General features: G+C 44.1%; 1 protein-coding gene across 17 annotated transcripts in view; it reads right to left on the bottom strand.

Moving 5' to 3' along the window:
* Positions 1–13,398, bottom strand: part of ank2b (ankyrin 2b, neuronal) — a 241,092-nt gene that overhangs the window by 79,764 nt on the left and 147,930 nt on the right. For all 17 annotated transcript variants that reach the window (XM_035993711.1, XM_035993710.1, XM_035993713.1 and 14 more), the window contains exons 2-3: positions 9,399–9,500; positions 99–197 (exon numbers count right to left, since the gene is read on the bottom strand). In XM_035993711.1, the coding sequence (XP_035849604.1) occupies positions 99–197; positions 9,399–9,500 (201 nt within the window). The remainder of the gene's footprint in view (positions 1–98; positions 198–9,398; positions 9,501–13,398) is intronic.

Below are 13,398 nucleotides of genomic sequence, written 5' to 3' on the forward strand. Positions count from 1 at the left end.
AGCTTCAGTAGTCCTTCAGATACCGCAAGTCTCTACAACTGTACGTTAAGCTAGCTTTTCATGAAATATACCCGCTCAGTGGGAAGCTGATAACCTACCTTTGTGGCTGAATCCACTGCGGCTCCTCTCTCCAACAGCTCCTGGACCAGATCCACATGGCCCTCCTTGGCTGCCAGGTGCAGTGCATTAAGACCATTCTGGAAGAAGACAGGGAGGAAAGGTCAGGCCCAAAGTCCAACAACCCAACAGCAACAAAGAATATAGACAGGTCCAAATGGAAAGAGAAGGGATTACCTCCTCCACCAGGTCCATAACTAACTGAGCCTGACTTTCTTTCTCAGTTTCCATATTTTGAACATGTGGCTGTCCTTTACTCTTACATGCGGAGTGACAGACATGAAATGAAATGTCAAAGCTAGCTATCAAAGTTGGGTCAGATGATGTGCCATGTTATGCTGGTGGGAGGAGAGCCATTCCTGGGTATAAAGATATAAATAGTGCGTGTGTGCGTGTGTGTGTGCGTGTGTGTGTTTGTGTGTGTGTGTGTGTGTGTTTGTGTGTGTGTGTGTGTGTGTGTGTGTGTGCAGATCAAGCTAATATTCTCTTCTTTTTTATTCTAAAGAGTCATGTTGATCCCTTCTACTTGAATATTCGCTTGGGTATTGATTGGTGATGGCTGCGACAATAAATACATAAGGGAGATTGATTCTAAAATACCAAATGAACCAAAACCATTTCAAAAAAGCTCATAGAAGCTTGTCATTTTGTTTAAGATTTGGTATATTTCAAATGGCTTGAGCTACATTGTAGTTAAGAGTAGAGATGTTTTGAAGTTTCAAGTTATGAATCTCTTATGATCTCTATGAATATCTATATTAAGCTCTTCAGTTCCATGTGCTGCTTGGTTTGGCATGGGAGAATTGCTACCATAATGATTCAGGTTTTGTTAAAAAGAGATGACGGAAAAACAGTTTACAAGGGGCTTATGGGAGTCGCAGTGTGAATGTGCAGAAACTTACTTTTGGCTTTAATAAAGTTTGTTTTAATATTTGAAGTAAACATTTGTAATATCTTAAAGCCTAGTTACACATCCAGCAACACAGGGAGAAACATTGTTTTTCATTAGTCGTGTTATTTACAGTGCAACCCTTGAAAAAAATAAATAAATAAATAACCATTCCTGAATCGTAATGGAGGTCAACTGTTCATTAATCGTGATAGTTTTGATTGTAGGTCATTATTATCCAGCCATTAATAACATCCGTTTTCTTTCTTTAAGCAAAGGAAAGGAAGTGATTGCAGGGTTGTCCCCTAGTTTACCCCTCTCCTCCTCTAATGGTCTTTTTCCATCACATGGTACCGTCTCGCCAGCACTGACTCAGTAACCCTTTCAGCAGCACAAGCATTAGGCTGTAGCATCAAAAGAGCCGCTGAGTCGATAAGTAATTTCCTCCGTGACTGCCAAACTAACCCTCATCACACAGCCCCCTAAGGCTAACGGCCCCACTGGATTCCCAGGGTCCCCACAGAGGCTCCCTGTGGGATACCAAGAAATCATCTGACTATGCTTTCTCTCTTTCTCTATCTTTGCCCAGGGGTATTCCACAACTGGCAGAAGGCATCTGTCCAGAAACAGAGCAGAATATGTCCTCCTGTTTTTGGATTAGTTGACATGCTCTTTCACCTGTCTGCCTCCTACTGGCCTCATATCAACCTGCACTTAGCCAGGGTGTTGGTACAACTGCTTTATCTAAAATAGTAAAGTGAACTCTTTAATGTGTTTCTTGATGATGCTGTGGTTTGGGGTTATGTAGTTTTCATGGAAATGTTCCAAGGCTTTGCAGCATGCTGTGTTCTGTGGCCTCGTTATTTTTTAATATGTTTTTGCATCTCCCACTGTTTATTTAAAAGGCATGAATGCTTTTAGAAATTAATTGGTCTATTTAAGTGATTTTAAAGGTCCAATATGTAATATATTTACTGTAATAAATCCAAAAATGACCCCAATATGTCATCAGATATTAAGGAAACATGCTAGGTTGAAATACTGTCTTTTCTGGCATCATTGCTAATGCCAGTATTTTCTCTTTTTGAAATTTCCGTTCCGTGATGGGATTTCTGTTTGTGTTTTGGCCTGTGTGTTGTTAGCTATCAACTGCCCAGTTTGACAGTAAGGCCGGGTTGCCAGATATATCTGTAAAAACGTAAACCCAGCGCGCTACAGCTGTAACGTTAGTACAGCCATGAAAGCAGCAAACAAACAAACAGGATCAACGGAGATAGATTCTACCTGACCTAAAAAACATTGCCATGTTTCTAACAGTTGCGTGACCAGAGACGTAACAAACCCTTGGTAAATATTGACAATGTATTTGAAAGATGGAGACAGCTTAGAGCCCAAAAGGACGTAGAGTTGGCTAATTTACTACTAAACAGGTAAACATTAGCTTCAGGCTAATTTATCACAGCTAAAAAGGATGGGCATTTTATGTAATTTAAACATTTGTGTACTCACATTGAATTATATAGCTAGAGTACCCGAGTTGGTTACGCGCAAAAACAATTGAGACACGGCCAGTAAAGTGATCCCGACTGGTCCTGGCTAACCCCGCCATGCTAACGCTGCTAACTGCTAAAGTTACCGGAGGACCAGGCAAGCAATCCACGGCTGTTTACAACGTGTACAATGGTGAGTTATTTTAAGCCAAGAGAGGGAGGCTGTGAATTGGGAAAAGAGGACCGCAAGTTTGCAGTGTGTTTAGCAATTGTTGCCGTAATTCTAAGCCAATAAAGTGTATTCAGTCGGGTGGAATAGGACGGCAAGGTAGTGGTATTTTTAGTGGTTCCTATTGTAATTCTAAGCCGAGGAAGTGGGCCTGTCTGGCGTGTGGAGAGGACGGCAAGGTTGTCGGGTTTTTAGTGGTTCCTACTGTAATTTTAAACCGAAAAAGTGTGTCTGTCAGTTGGGTACAGAGCTCCGCGTGAGCACGGGCTTTTATGACTGTCAATATAGCCAGCATCTAACGTTAGCTACTCTGGCCTGGCAACCAACGTGAACTTCGAGTCTGGTGAGGAGGGGGCGGCGGAGACGACTCTCCAGTATTTTGAATTTGTACTGCAGTAACTATTTTAAACACTAGCTGTCAGTATTACATATTGCACCTTTAAGTGTGGTGTTTGTGCCCTTAACAAATGTGCCCCGCTGCAGGCCAAGTGGCCTTGGCCCTAAAATGACAAAAATTTACAAAAAATAGCTTCCTTCATTCCAATATTAGGCCTCTTGGCTAGTTGGCTAAGCCATCGAACCAACACCACATCTGATGTATTGTCAGCTTAAACAATGCTGGCATATAGCTAACATGTTAGCTACAGCGAACAGTTGCCTAGTTACACAGCAGACACAAAGCAATATTGCCATTCATTTGGAGTCATGTTTGTGTCCACCTGGTGAATTTAAGTCCAATATTTACTCTCATTTTAGCTCCACTATGTTCAATACATAGTTGCTAACTTTGTCTGTTTTTTGGTGCTGAGCAGGTAGTGTACAGTGGCAGAGTATCTGCTGCTACTGGAAATGAGATTGTTAATACCGGAATTTGTGGGCCAGGAAACCCAAAGTATGAGCTAAAAGAGGCAAAAACTAGGGAGCTAGGGAACTGCAAAGTTGATGAAGACCAAATGTATGTCACAAAGTCCCTTGTTGACCCTGCGAGCTAGGCAAATGCAGAAAGTATACATTTTAAACTTCAAAATGTTGGTCAGGGATGGTCTTTGGTGTTCAAGTGATGACACTGGGAAAAAATAGTTAAAGGCCCTGAACACCCACACAGGTGTTTTAAATTAATCTGGCTGATAAGACCCCTTCCCAGGACTGTTTGGGTGTTTAAACTGATTGATTGACATCTTCTTGAGCCTCTTGTTAGCTTTGTTGCATCAGTTAGGGCAGGACAAATTCTTATTGCTAGATAAAAATAATAGATTAATATATAGAATAATAAAGATTTGTGACCTAATAAATTTCCATCTAAGCTCCGGCTTCAACCTGAGCCGAGGTCTTATCAGCCACAATAACTGAAATCACCTGTGTGGGTGTTCAGAGGCTTTAAGTGAAACTTCATTTTTGTGAAAACATTTTTTGAGGTACGAAAAGATGCATCTTAGCCCTCAGCACCCAACTTTCAGAGTCACCTTATCCAAAAATAAAGTAATAGTTCAGAGTTTCGGTTCGGAAGGTTCAAGTTTAATGAATAAATATGTCTTGGCTGTCATGGGCCCATTATCACATATGGAATCTCCAATCTGTGTGCTCTTGTGTGTTGATGTAAGTGTCATTATAATGAGTTGGGAAGGCAAATTGATTAATAATAAAGCCTTTAAAAACAACTATCTAACTAAAAGGTGTCTATTTTCAGTTGACATTGTAATTTAATATGTGACCTTGATTCATTTTTTAAACCTGTTAATGCACTTCTACTCAGCTGAGATACAGTGGGACAGAAACATTGCTTGAGAGAAACACAAACACAGAAGCTTAAAATATCTTCAATGGCACAAGTGATGGTAGTGCCAACATCATTCCTACCACATTAGTAGTCACACAACACAGAACCAACAGCAAATCTTACATTTCCACTCCATGTGGCTTTTGTTTACCGAGCTGGTCGCCCTGGCTGTTGCCAGGACAGGACTGTTTACATGCTATCAGGTTCCACTGCCCCCCTTGTCCATGGCTGGAATGCTAATGGACTTAGAGGAGACTAGATAATGACTAGGGCTGAATAAAGAAACAGTCCCTGATCAAACACAGTCCTCTCCCCTACTGGAATGTAAAGCCATTTGAGCCATATTGGCACTTAAAATATTACATTCTGTGGATTGTTTGCCACCTCTCCGGGAACCATCACCTTATCGTGGTGGAGAGGTTTGTGTGTCCCTATGAACCTGAGGGCTGTGTTGTCTGGAGCTTTGTGCTCCTGGTAGGGTCTCCCAAGGCAAAGTGGTCTCAGGTGAGGGGCCAGACAAAGAATGGTTCAAAAACCCTATGAGTGACCGAGGAAGATATGGAGTGACCCTGCCCGGAGGAAGCCCGGAGCCCCCGTCTGGAGCCAGGCCCAGATGGAGGCCTCGTCAGCGAGCGTCTGGTGGCCGGGTTTGCCACGGAGCCCGGCCGGGCACAGCTACGTGGCATCCATCTTTCCATCCCATGGGCCCACCACCTGTGGGAGGAACCGCTGGGTTCGGGTGTGCTGCCACATGGGTGGCAGTGAAGGTCAGGGGCCTCGACGGACCAGACCCGGGCAGCAGACGCTGGCTCTGGGGACGTGGAATGTCACCTCTCTGTGGGGGAAGGAGCCGGAACTGGTGCGGGAGGTGGAGCGCTACCGGTTAGATCTGGTGGGGCTTACCTCTACGCACAGTCTCGGTTCTGGAACCATACTCCTGGATAGGGGTTGGACTCTTTTCTTCTCCGGAGTTGCCCAGGGTGTGAGGCGCCGGGTGGGTGTGGGGATACTCACAAGCCCCCGGCTGAGCGCCGCTACGTTGGAGTTTACCCCGGTGGACGAGAGGGTCGCCTCCCTACGCCTGCGGGTTGTGGGGGGGAAAACTCTGACTGTTGTTTGTGCATATGCACCAAACAAGAGTTCGGAGTATTCGGCCTTCTTGGAGACCTTGAGTGGAGTCCTGTATGGGGCTCCAGTGGGGGACTCCATAGTTCTGCTGGGGGACTTCAATGCGCACATGGGCAATGATGGAGACACATGGAGAGGCGTGATTGGGAGGAACGGCCTCCCTGATCTAAACCAGAGTGGTTGTTTGTTGTTGGACTTCTGTGCTAGTCATGGATTTTCTATAACGAACACCATGTTCGAACATAGGGATGCTCATAAGTGTACTTGGTACCAGAGCACCCTAGGCCAAAGGTCAATGATCGATTTTATAATCGTTTCATCTGATCTGAGGCCGTATGTTTTGGACACTTGGGTGAAGAGAGGGGCAGAGCTGTCAACCGATCACCATCTGGTGGTGAGTTGGGTCAGGGGGTGGGGGAAGACTCTGGACAGACCTGGTAAGCTCAAACGGGTAGTGCGGGTAAATTGGGAACGTCTGGAGGAGGCCCCTGTCCAACAGACTTTCAACTAACACCTCCGGCGGAGCTTTTCGTGCATCCCTGTGGAGGTATTGAACCCGAGTGGACAATGTTCAAAGTTTCCATTGCTGAAGCTGCGGCGAGGAGCTGTGGTCTTAGGTGCCTCAAGGGGCGGTAACCCACGAACACCGTGGTGGACACCGGTGGTCAGGGAAGCCGTCCGACTGAAGAAGGAGTCTTTCTGGGATATGTTATCCCAGATGACTCTGGAGGCAGTGGCAAGGTACCGAAGGGCCCGAAGGGCTGCAGCCTCTGCCGTGAAAGAGGCAAAGCAGCGGGTGTGGGAGAAGTTCGGAGAAGACATGGAGAAGGACTTTCGGTCGGCACCAAGGTGCTTCTGGAAAACCGTTCGCCACCTCAGGAGGGGGAAGCGGGGAACCATCCAAGCTGTGTACAGTAAGGATGGGACGCTGTTGACCTCAACTGAGGAGGTAATAGGGCGGTGGAAGGAGCACTTTGAGGAACTCCTAAATCCGACTAATACGCCCTCTATGGTAGAGGCAGAGCTGGAGGATGATGGGGGATTGTCGTCAATTTCCCTGGTGGAAGTTGCTGAGGTAGTTAAACAACTCCACAGTGGCAAAGCCCCAGGGATTGATGAGATCCGTCCAGAAATGCTTAAAGCTCTGGGTGTGGAGGGGTTGTCTTGGTTGACACGCCTCTTCAACATTGCGTGGAAGTCTGGGACGGTGCCTAAGGAGTGGCAGACTGGGGTGGTGGTTCCCCTTTTCAAAAAGGGGGACCAGAGGGTGTGTGCCAATTATAGGGGTATCACACTTCTCAGCCTCCCTGGTAAAGTCTTCTCCAAGGTGCTGGAAAGGAGGGTTCGGTCGATAGTCGAACCTCAGGTTGAAGAGGAACAATGCGGATTCCGTCCTGGTCGTGGAACAACGGACCAGATCATTTCAGGTGAGAGTTGGCCTCCGCCAGGGCTGCGCTTTGTCACCAATCCTGTTTGTAGTATTTATGGACAGGATATCGAGGCGTAGTCGGGGTGGAGAGGGGTTGGAGTTCGGTGGGCTGGGAATCTCATCGCTGCTTTTTGCAGATGATGTGGTCCTGATGGCATCATTGGCCTGTGACCTTCAGCACTCACTGGATCGGTTCGCAGCCGAGTGTGAAGCGGCTGGGGTGAGGATCAGCACCTCTAAATCAGAGGCCATGGTTCTCAGCAGGAAACTGATGGAGTGCCTTCTCCAGGTAGGGAATGAGTCCTTACCCCAAGTGAAGGAGTTCAAGTACCTTGGAGTCTTGTTCGCGAGTGAGGGAACAATGGAGCGGGAGATTGGTCGGAGAATCGGCGCAGCGGGTGCGGTATTACATGCAATTTATCGCACCGTTGTGACGAAAAGAGAGCTGAGCCAGAAGGCAAAGCTCTTGATCTACCGGTCAGTTTTCGTTCTTACCCTAACCTATGGTCATGAAGGTTGGGTCATGACCGAAAGAACGAGATCCAGGGTACAAGCGGCCGAAATGGGTTTCCTCAGGAGGGTGGCTGGTGTCTCCCTTAGAGATAGGGTGAGAAGCTCAGTCATCCGTGAGGAGCTCGGAGTAGAGCCGCTGCTCCTTCGCGTCGAAAGGAGCCAGTTGAGGTGGTTCGGGCATCTGGTAAGGATGCCCCCTGGGCGCCTCCCTAGGGAGGTGTTCCAGGCACGTCCAGGACTCACATCATTGGACTCACATACCAGGCAAACATGTATCAAATTACATGTGATGTGAAAGGTGTCGCTAGTGACAAACTCAGAGTTATCATTAACGGCACAGTTCCTCTCAGCTCTACAGAGAATGTTAACGTTTTTCAGCTCATTATTTTGGTGTATCGGCCTGCAAACGCTCTCATCAACCTTGTTTCCTGCAGCAGCAGGCAGCTGTTTTCAGTTATAAAGCTCTGATAAAGCCACTGTCCACTACTTGCTTAGCAGCAAACAGCAGACAGACACAGTATTAGACTAGCTGGTGAACATAGTGGAGCATTTAGCAGCTAAAGAGACAGATATGTTTCTCAGGAGTTGGTGGAGACCAAACCAGAGCTAAAAGGAGAAAGAATGTTGGACAATGGACACAAACATGACTCAAATGAATGCTAATGTTGCTCTGTGTCTGCAGGCTGTGCAAATAGGCAACTGCTTGCTAACATTAGCTTTAACAACTTTATAGGTGATAAGTGGCCAAAATCACTTAAAGGTGCCCTATGAGTTCCAGCATGACGTCACTTCTGTTGACGTTCAAAGTAAATACCAAACAAAACAGAGCAAGCTTGCCCCTCCCCCCATGTTTACGTAACTGTCATGACTAACTGACTAACTGTCACTAACCCCCACTCCCTCCCCCAACCATCTTGTCAGTGATTGGCTGGAATGTGGTTTGTTGTATTTTGGTGCACAGCCTGTGCCCTAGTGTTTGTTTGACGTTTACGACCCGTGTTGTCTCCCGAGGCCAGGGTTTTTCACAGTGTGTTCAGGGGGCAGGCAGCTAGCGGATCAAGGAGAGATGACTACCATTTGAGACAAAAATGAAATTGTGCTGAAACCATGCAGTGCACCTTTAATTTCAACTTCAGCTTTAGGGAAATACCTGCTGCCACAACCAAAATGCGCTAGAAAATTTCAGAATTGAAGTTGGCAGGTGACGCTGTTTAATTGCTAATAATGATCTAGTTTATCCACGTTACATTTTTGTAAACTGTTTTTATAGATCTTTTTCCTGGCAGACATTTTGACTTGTCATAGCAAGAAAATCAAAGGGATAAAAAATAGCATTAACAATGGCTCCATTCCATTTTAGCAGCCTGTAAAAGCATCATGAATGATATTATTTACACCTGTGCTTGTCCTGCTATGATAACATTATTGAGTAGAATAAACTTTTTAATGTTACAGTTGGACCAATTGATGTATTTATTATTATTTGGATTGGACCTTAAGTTGGTGGTGGATGACTATTTAAAATGATTTATATAGCCAACCAACAGTGTTATTAGTATTTTGTATAACTTTATATTGTAGCATCATGAAATTGCTTGTAGGGGAGCCCCCAGCAGGTGTAATTGTGTTTTACATTGTCTTCTACAATATATTTCTACACTTCATTTAAAATACACCATATATCAGCAATATATTGTGTCTATATGGGGACACCGTAGTGTGTGAGTCTGTGTGTTTGTGTGTGTGTGTGTGTGTGTGTGTGTGTGTGTGTGTGTGTGTGTGTGTGTGTGGGTGTTGTGAATGATGTTGTATGATATGTCTCCTACCTGATTGCAGGTGCTGATGTCCACTCCCCCTTTCAGATATTCCAAAACCTTGTCGATGTTCCCTGCTCTCGCTGCTCGCAGGAAACTGGTATTACTGTCCGACTAAAAGAGACACAGGAGAAATACATTTTCAGAAATGATCTACTGTCCACATTTACATTGTGTCATTGGTTGTCAATGATGAATGGTAATCACATAATTTAGCCTCTTCTGCAAAATGAGTCACATTCTTGCTCAAATAATGGATAAAAAACTCAACTCACAATCTCGAACCACAACCAACAAGCTGTAGTACTGGCTCAATAACAGGAGGTTCCACTAGAGGGGTCTTTTAGGTTAAGTTCCGGTCTACAAAGTTTGGTCAAAACTCTGTTCCAGTTACAGTAAGTTAGGGCAGACGGGATGAGGAATTCTTTCAGTTTCAGAGAGTGTAGAACTTTTAAACATTTTAAATTTAGTTTGAAAAAGGGGTTTAAGGATCCTCAGAGCTGCGGTCACTGAGCTAGTATACCATGTTTTTGTTGGCCAGCATTGGTCAGTAGGAAAAGTATTGTACCAATGAATTGTTTGTTTTTAATCATGTTATTATGGTGTACTCCCTGAATGAAAATTAGTATTGTGTTTTTTTTTGTTTTTTTCTGATTGTAATATTGATGTTCTCAAAGCGTAATATTTTAAATAATTTATTCTACTTCATCAACCTGCACATCATCAAACACTGGTAGCCTGTGCCCTGGGTATACAATGGTAAATTAGCTTTTAGCTAGGTGCAAAAAATATATTGTGCATGGTCCCTGAGAAATAAACAACTAAATAAAAAAAATGGTAGCATGGTCAAACTAAGGGTGTTCACACTGTAGCAGGCTTCCTTGAGCAGATCTCAACTCTCCTGCTAAAACAGATTGTCCAAACTACTTTATTTATCCCAAAGGGCTCATCGACAGTTCATCAACAGTCCACAGACCAAAATAATCATTTACACACGAGCAATGAGTAAACAGTTCAGTTCAACTTAAGAACAATGATAAAACAGTAAGTAAACTCTCTTGTTGACGACGCTTAGCAATCAAATTTGGGACACTGTTCCCAAATATTTGTGTGTCAACAATCTCAACCTCCTTACCATGAATGCTTTAGGTACGTTGTTTTTTTGATAAGCTACTTTGTTCTTGACACATTGAGGTCGAGGAAGTTTTCATCACACCAGTTAACAAAGTATTTTTGGTCCTAGTCAAGACACTGGTAGCTGCATTTTGAATCAGCTTTAACCGGGTCTTACAGTGATTTGATTTGCTGATGACAAAGGCATGGACGTGTTCTACAACCAGACACAGATTACAAGGCATTACAATTTTAGATATTCCTAAAATCATACGTGTTCGTACTGTTGTTGAACAGATGGTGGAATGTAGGGCAGTGTATCATAACTGATTTCATGTTTGCAGAAGATAGAGTCAAGTGGAAGCATATGTATGAAGATTAAACAGTAGAGGTCCAAAGGTGGCTGAGAATGACAGAGCTCTAAGATCGTGTGGGACTTCCAGATCCAGACTGATGAAATGGTTCAGATGTTTAGATGTTTAACCAACCGGACATCGTGGTGGTCAACAAACAGCAGAAGGCAGTTTTGATAGATGTAGCAATACCAAGTGACAGCAACATAAAGAAAAAGGAACACAAGAAGCTGAGAAAAATACAAAGGGCTTAGTGAGGAGCTAGAAAAGATGTGGAAAGTGAAGGCAACAGTGGTTCAAGTGGGGGAACTGTAACCCCCAAACTGGGACAGTGGCTCCAGCAATTCAGGAACAACATCTGAGATCTATGTCCAGAAGAGCGCAGTCCTAGGAACAGCGAAGATACTGCGCAGAACCCTTAGGCACCCAGGCCTCTGGTTCAGGACCAGAGCTTAGAGGAAGGAAAAAGACAACCCAGTATGGGGAGAGTGAGGGAATCTTTATATATTTATTACTTGTTGAATACAAAACTTGAATACTGACTAATTGGTCAATCACAGTATTCTAAGGTCTGTTATTTCTGTACAAGCCATTGCTAATTATACAAGGTCAGCTTAAGCTCTAGAAATACGTATATAATATACTGTATGTATTTACTTTATAAATACATATATTATATACGTATTTATCTACCGTGCTAACGCTGGTTATGCAATTAACATGTTTTAATTCGTCGGTGGAGGAATAAAGTCTTAATTGGCATTAAGCAGTATAAATCATTATTAACAATAACTGTGTACCCAAATTTAGACATAAAAAGTTTCCATAGTGCACGATAATGTGTGTGTCCGGTGTTGGGAAGGACATGTACCCTGTTTGTTTTTGGATGCTGAGTGAGCTGCAGTTGGAAACAGACCAGGACTGTAAGGAGGCAGCATGATTCAGCATTCTCTTGGTGCCTTCACTAAAGCTAAATCCTGGCTCACATACAGCTCTCTGCTCCTCCTGTGGAAAAACACTGTGTGATGCTTATTTTTACTGCATTCACACTGCGTTACTCCTTCCAACGGGAGGTCAGAGGTCAGATTCAGAAATAGAGTAGCACCACACTGGAGGGTGGTGGGGACTTCGGCGGATGTTGTGTTTGTTGTTCAGCTGAGAAATGGTCTCAATTGGCTGTCAAGGTCACAGTTTGCGTAATGTTCATTGTTGTTCATTATGTGTTCATTAGCTTGCCTTTTCAGTGTTGACAGTTTTTAGAGTCTGCGTTTGGTGTGTCCTTTCCTTCCTCAGTCTGTCACTCAGTCACCCACAGCATCAGTTTCCATACAGAATGCAGAGATCAGCCCTCATGATGTATGAAATGAGCAGTGACACTGCAGCACTGATGTCTACAAATAGTCCTGCTCTGAGTTTGTGGCTGACCTGCAGTCTGCTGCTGTCTGGCTGCTGCAGAGAACTGCATTGCATCACTCACACTCAAAACTACTACAGCTTTCTGTAACACCGCCACCATCACCTCGAAGGACCATGTTAATGTTTTTCCATGTATTAGTCCAAAAATATTAAAACACACCGACAGTATGCGGCAGGGAAACAGCACACAGAAAGTTTTCTTGCATACAGGGCATTAGAGGTCCCTGCATCACCTTTTCTCCACTGGAAGGGTACTCTTGAGGGCACTTTATCTAACATAGGTGGCAGAGGTAGGAAGTAACATTTATGCCGTTACATGTACTCAGGTTACTTTTTTGAGGAAATGATAGTAGTTACTACTGTTATAGTAGTTTAAATGCCACATAGTTTTTAGTATAACTTACATACAGTAGATCTAGATTTGTAGAAAAAAAATCATTACTTTCACTCTGTTGCATTTTCATTGTGCTAATTTTATTTATTCATTATTTTATGCATTCATGACATTTGTAATCAATATCGACTCATTTCATTTACGGGATTGTTCCATTGTCACCAGAGGTTTTGCAGGATCTCCCTCTTTTTAGGCTGGATGTCCCACACCACAGGACTACGGTTAACTGCTCCTCAGATCTCTGCAGGGTAAATCCAGACAGCTAGCTAGACTATCTGTCCAATCTGAGTTTTCTGTTGCACGACTAAAACTACTTTTGAACGTACACATGGTCCACCAAAACAAGTTCCTTCCCGAGGGTGTTTTGCAGAGGCACCATGGCTCCGTCCGGAGCTTAGCACCGCCCAAGACGATTGTGATTGGTTTAAAAAAAAAAAATCAAAATCAACCAGACCTCGTTTTTCTCCCATCCCGGAATGTTTTGTGGACTTGCCAGAACCTCTTCCACAGCGCTGTGTTCGGAGATAGGTCTGGCATTGCGAGACTATGCACATTCTATTAAGGGGCAGGTGGTCAGCTGGTCCCAGATCTGCTGCCTCTCTGTTATGCTTAAGCAGCAACTTCTTGGTCGGAAAAGCCATTGCCGAAGTGCCTTAAAGCTGCATTCTATCTTATTTTAAGCAGGGGGCGAAAAAGAAGTCAGTTTCTATAGAAGTCTATGAGAAAATGACCTTCT

Source organism: Sander lucioperca, chromosome 17, assembly GCF_008315115.2.
Source record: "Sander lucioperca isolate FBNREF2018 chromosome 17, SLUC_FBN_1.2, whole genome shotgun sequence".
NCBI lineage: Eukaryota > Metazoa > Chordata > Actinopteri > Perciformes > Percidae > Sander > Sander lucioperca.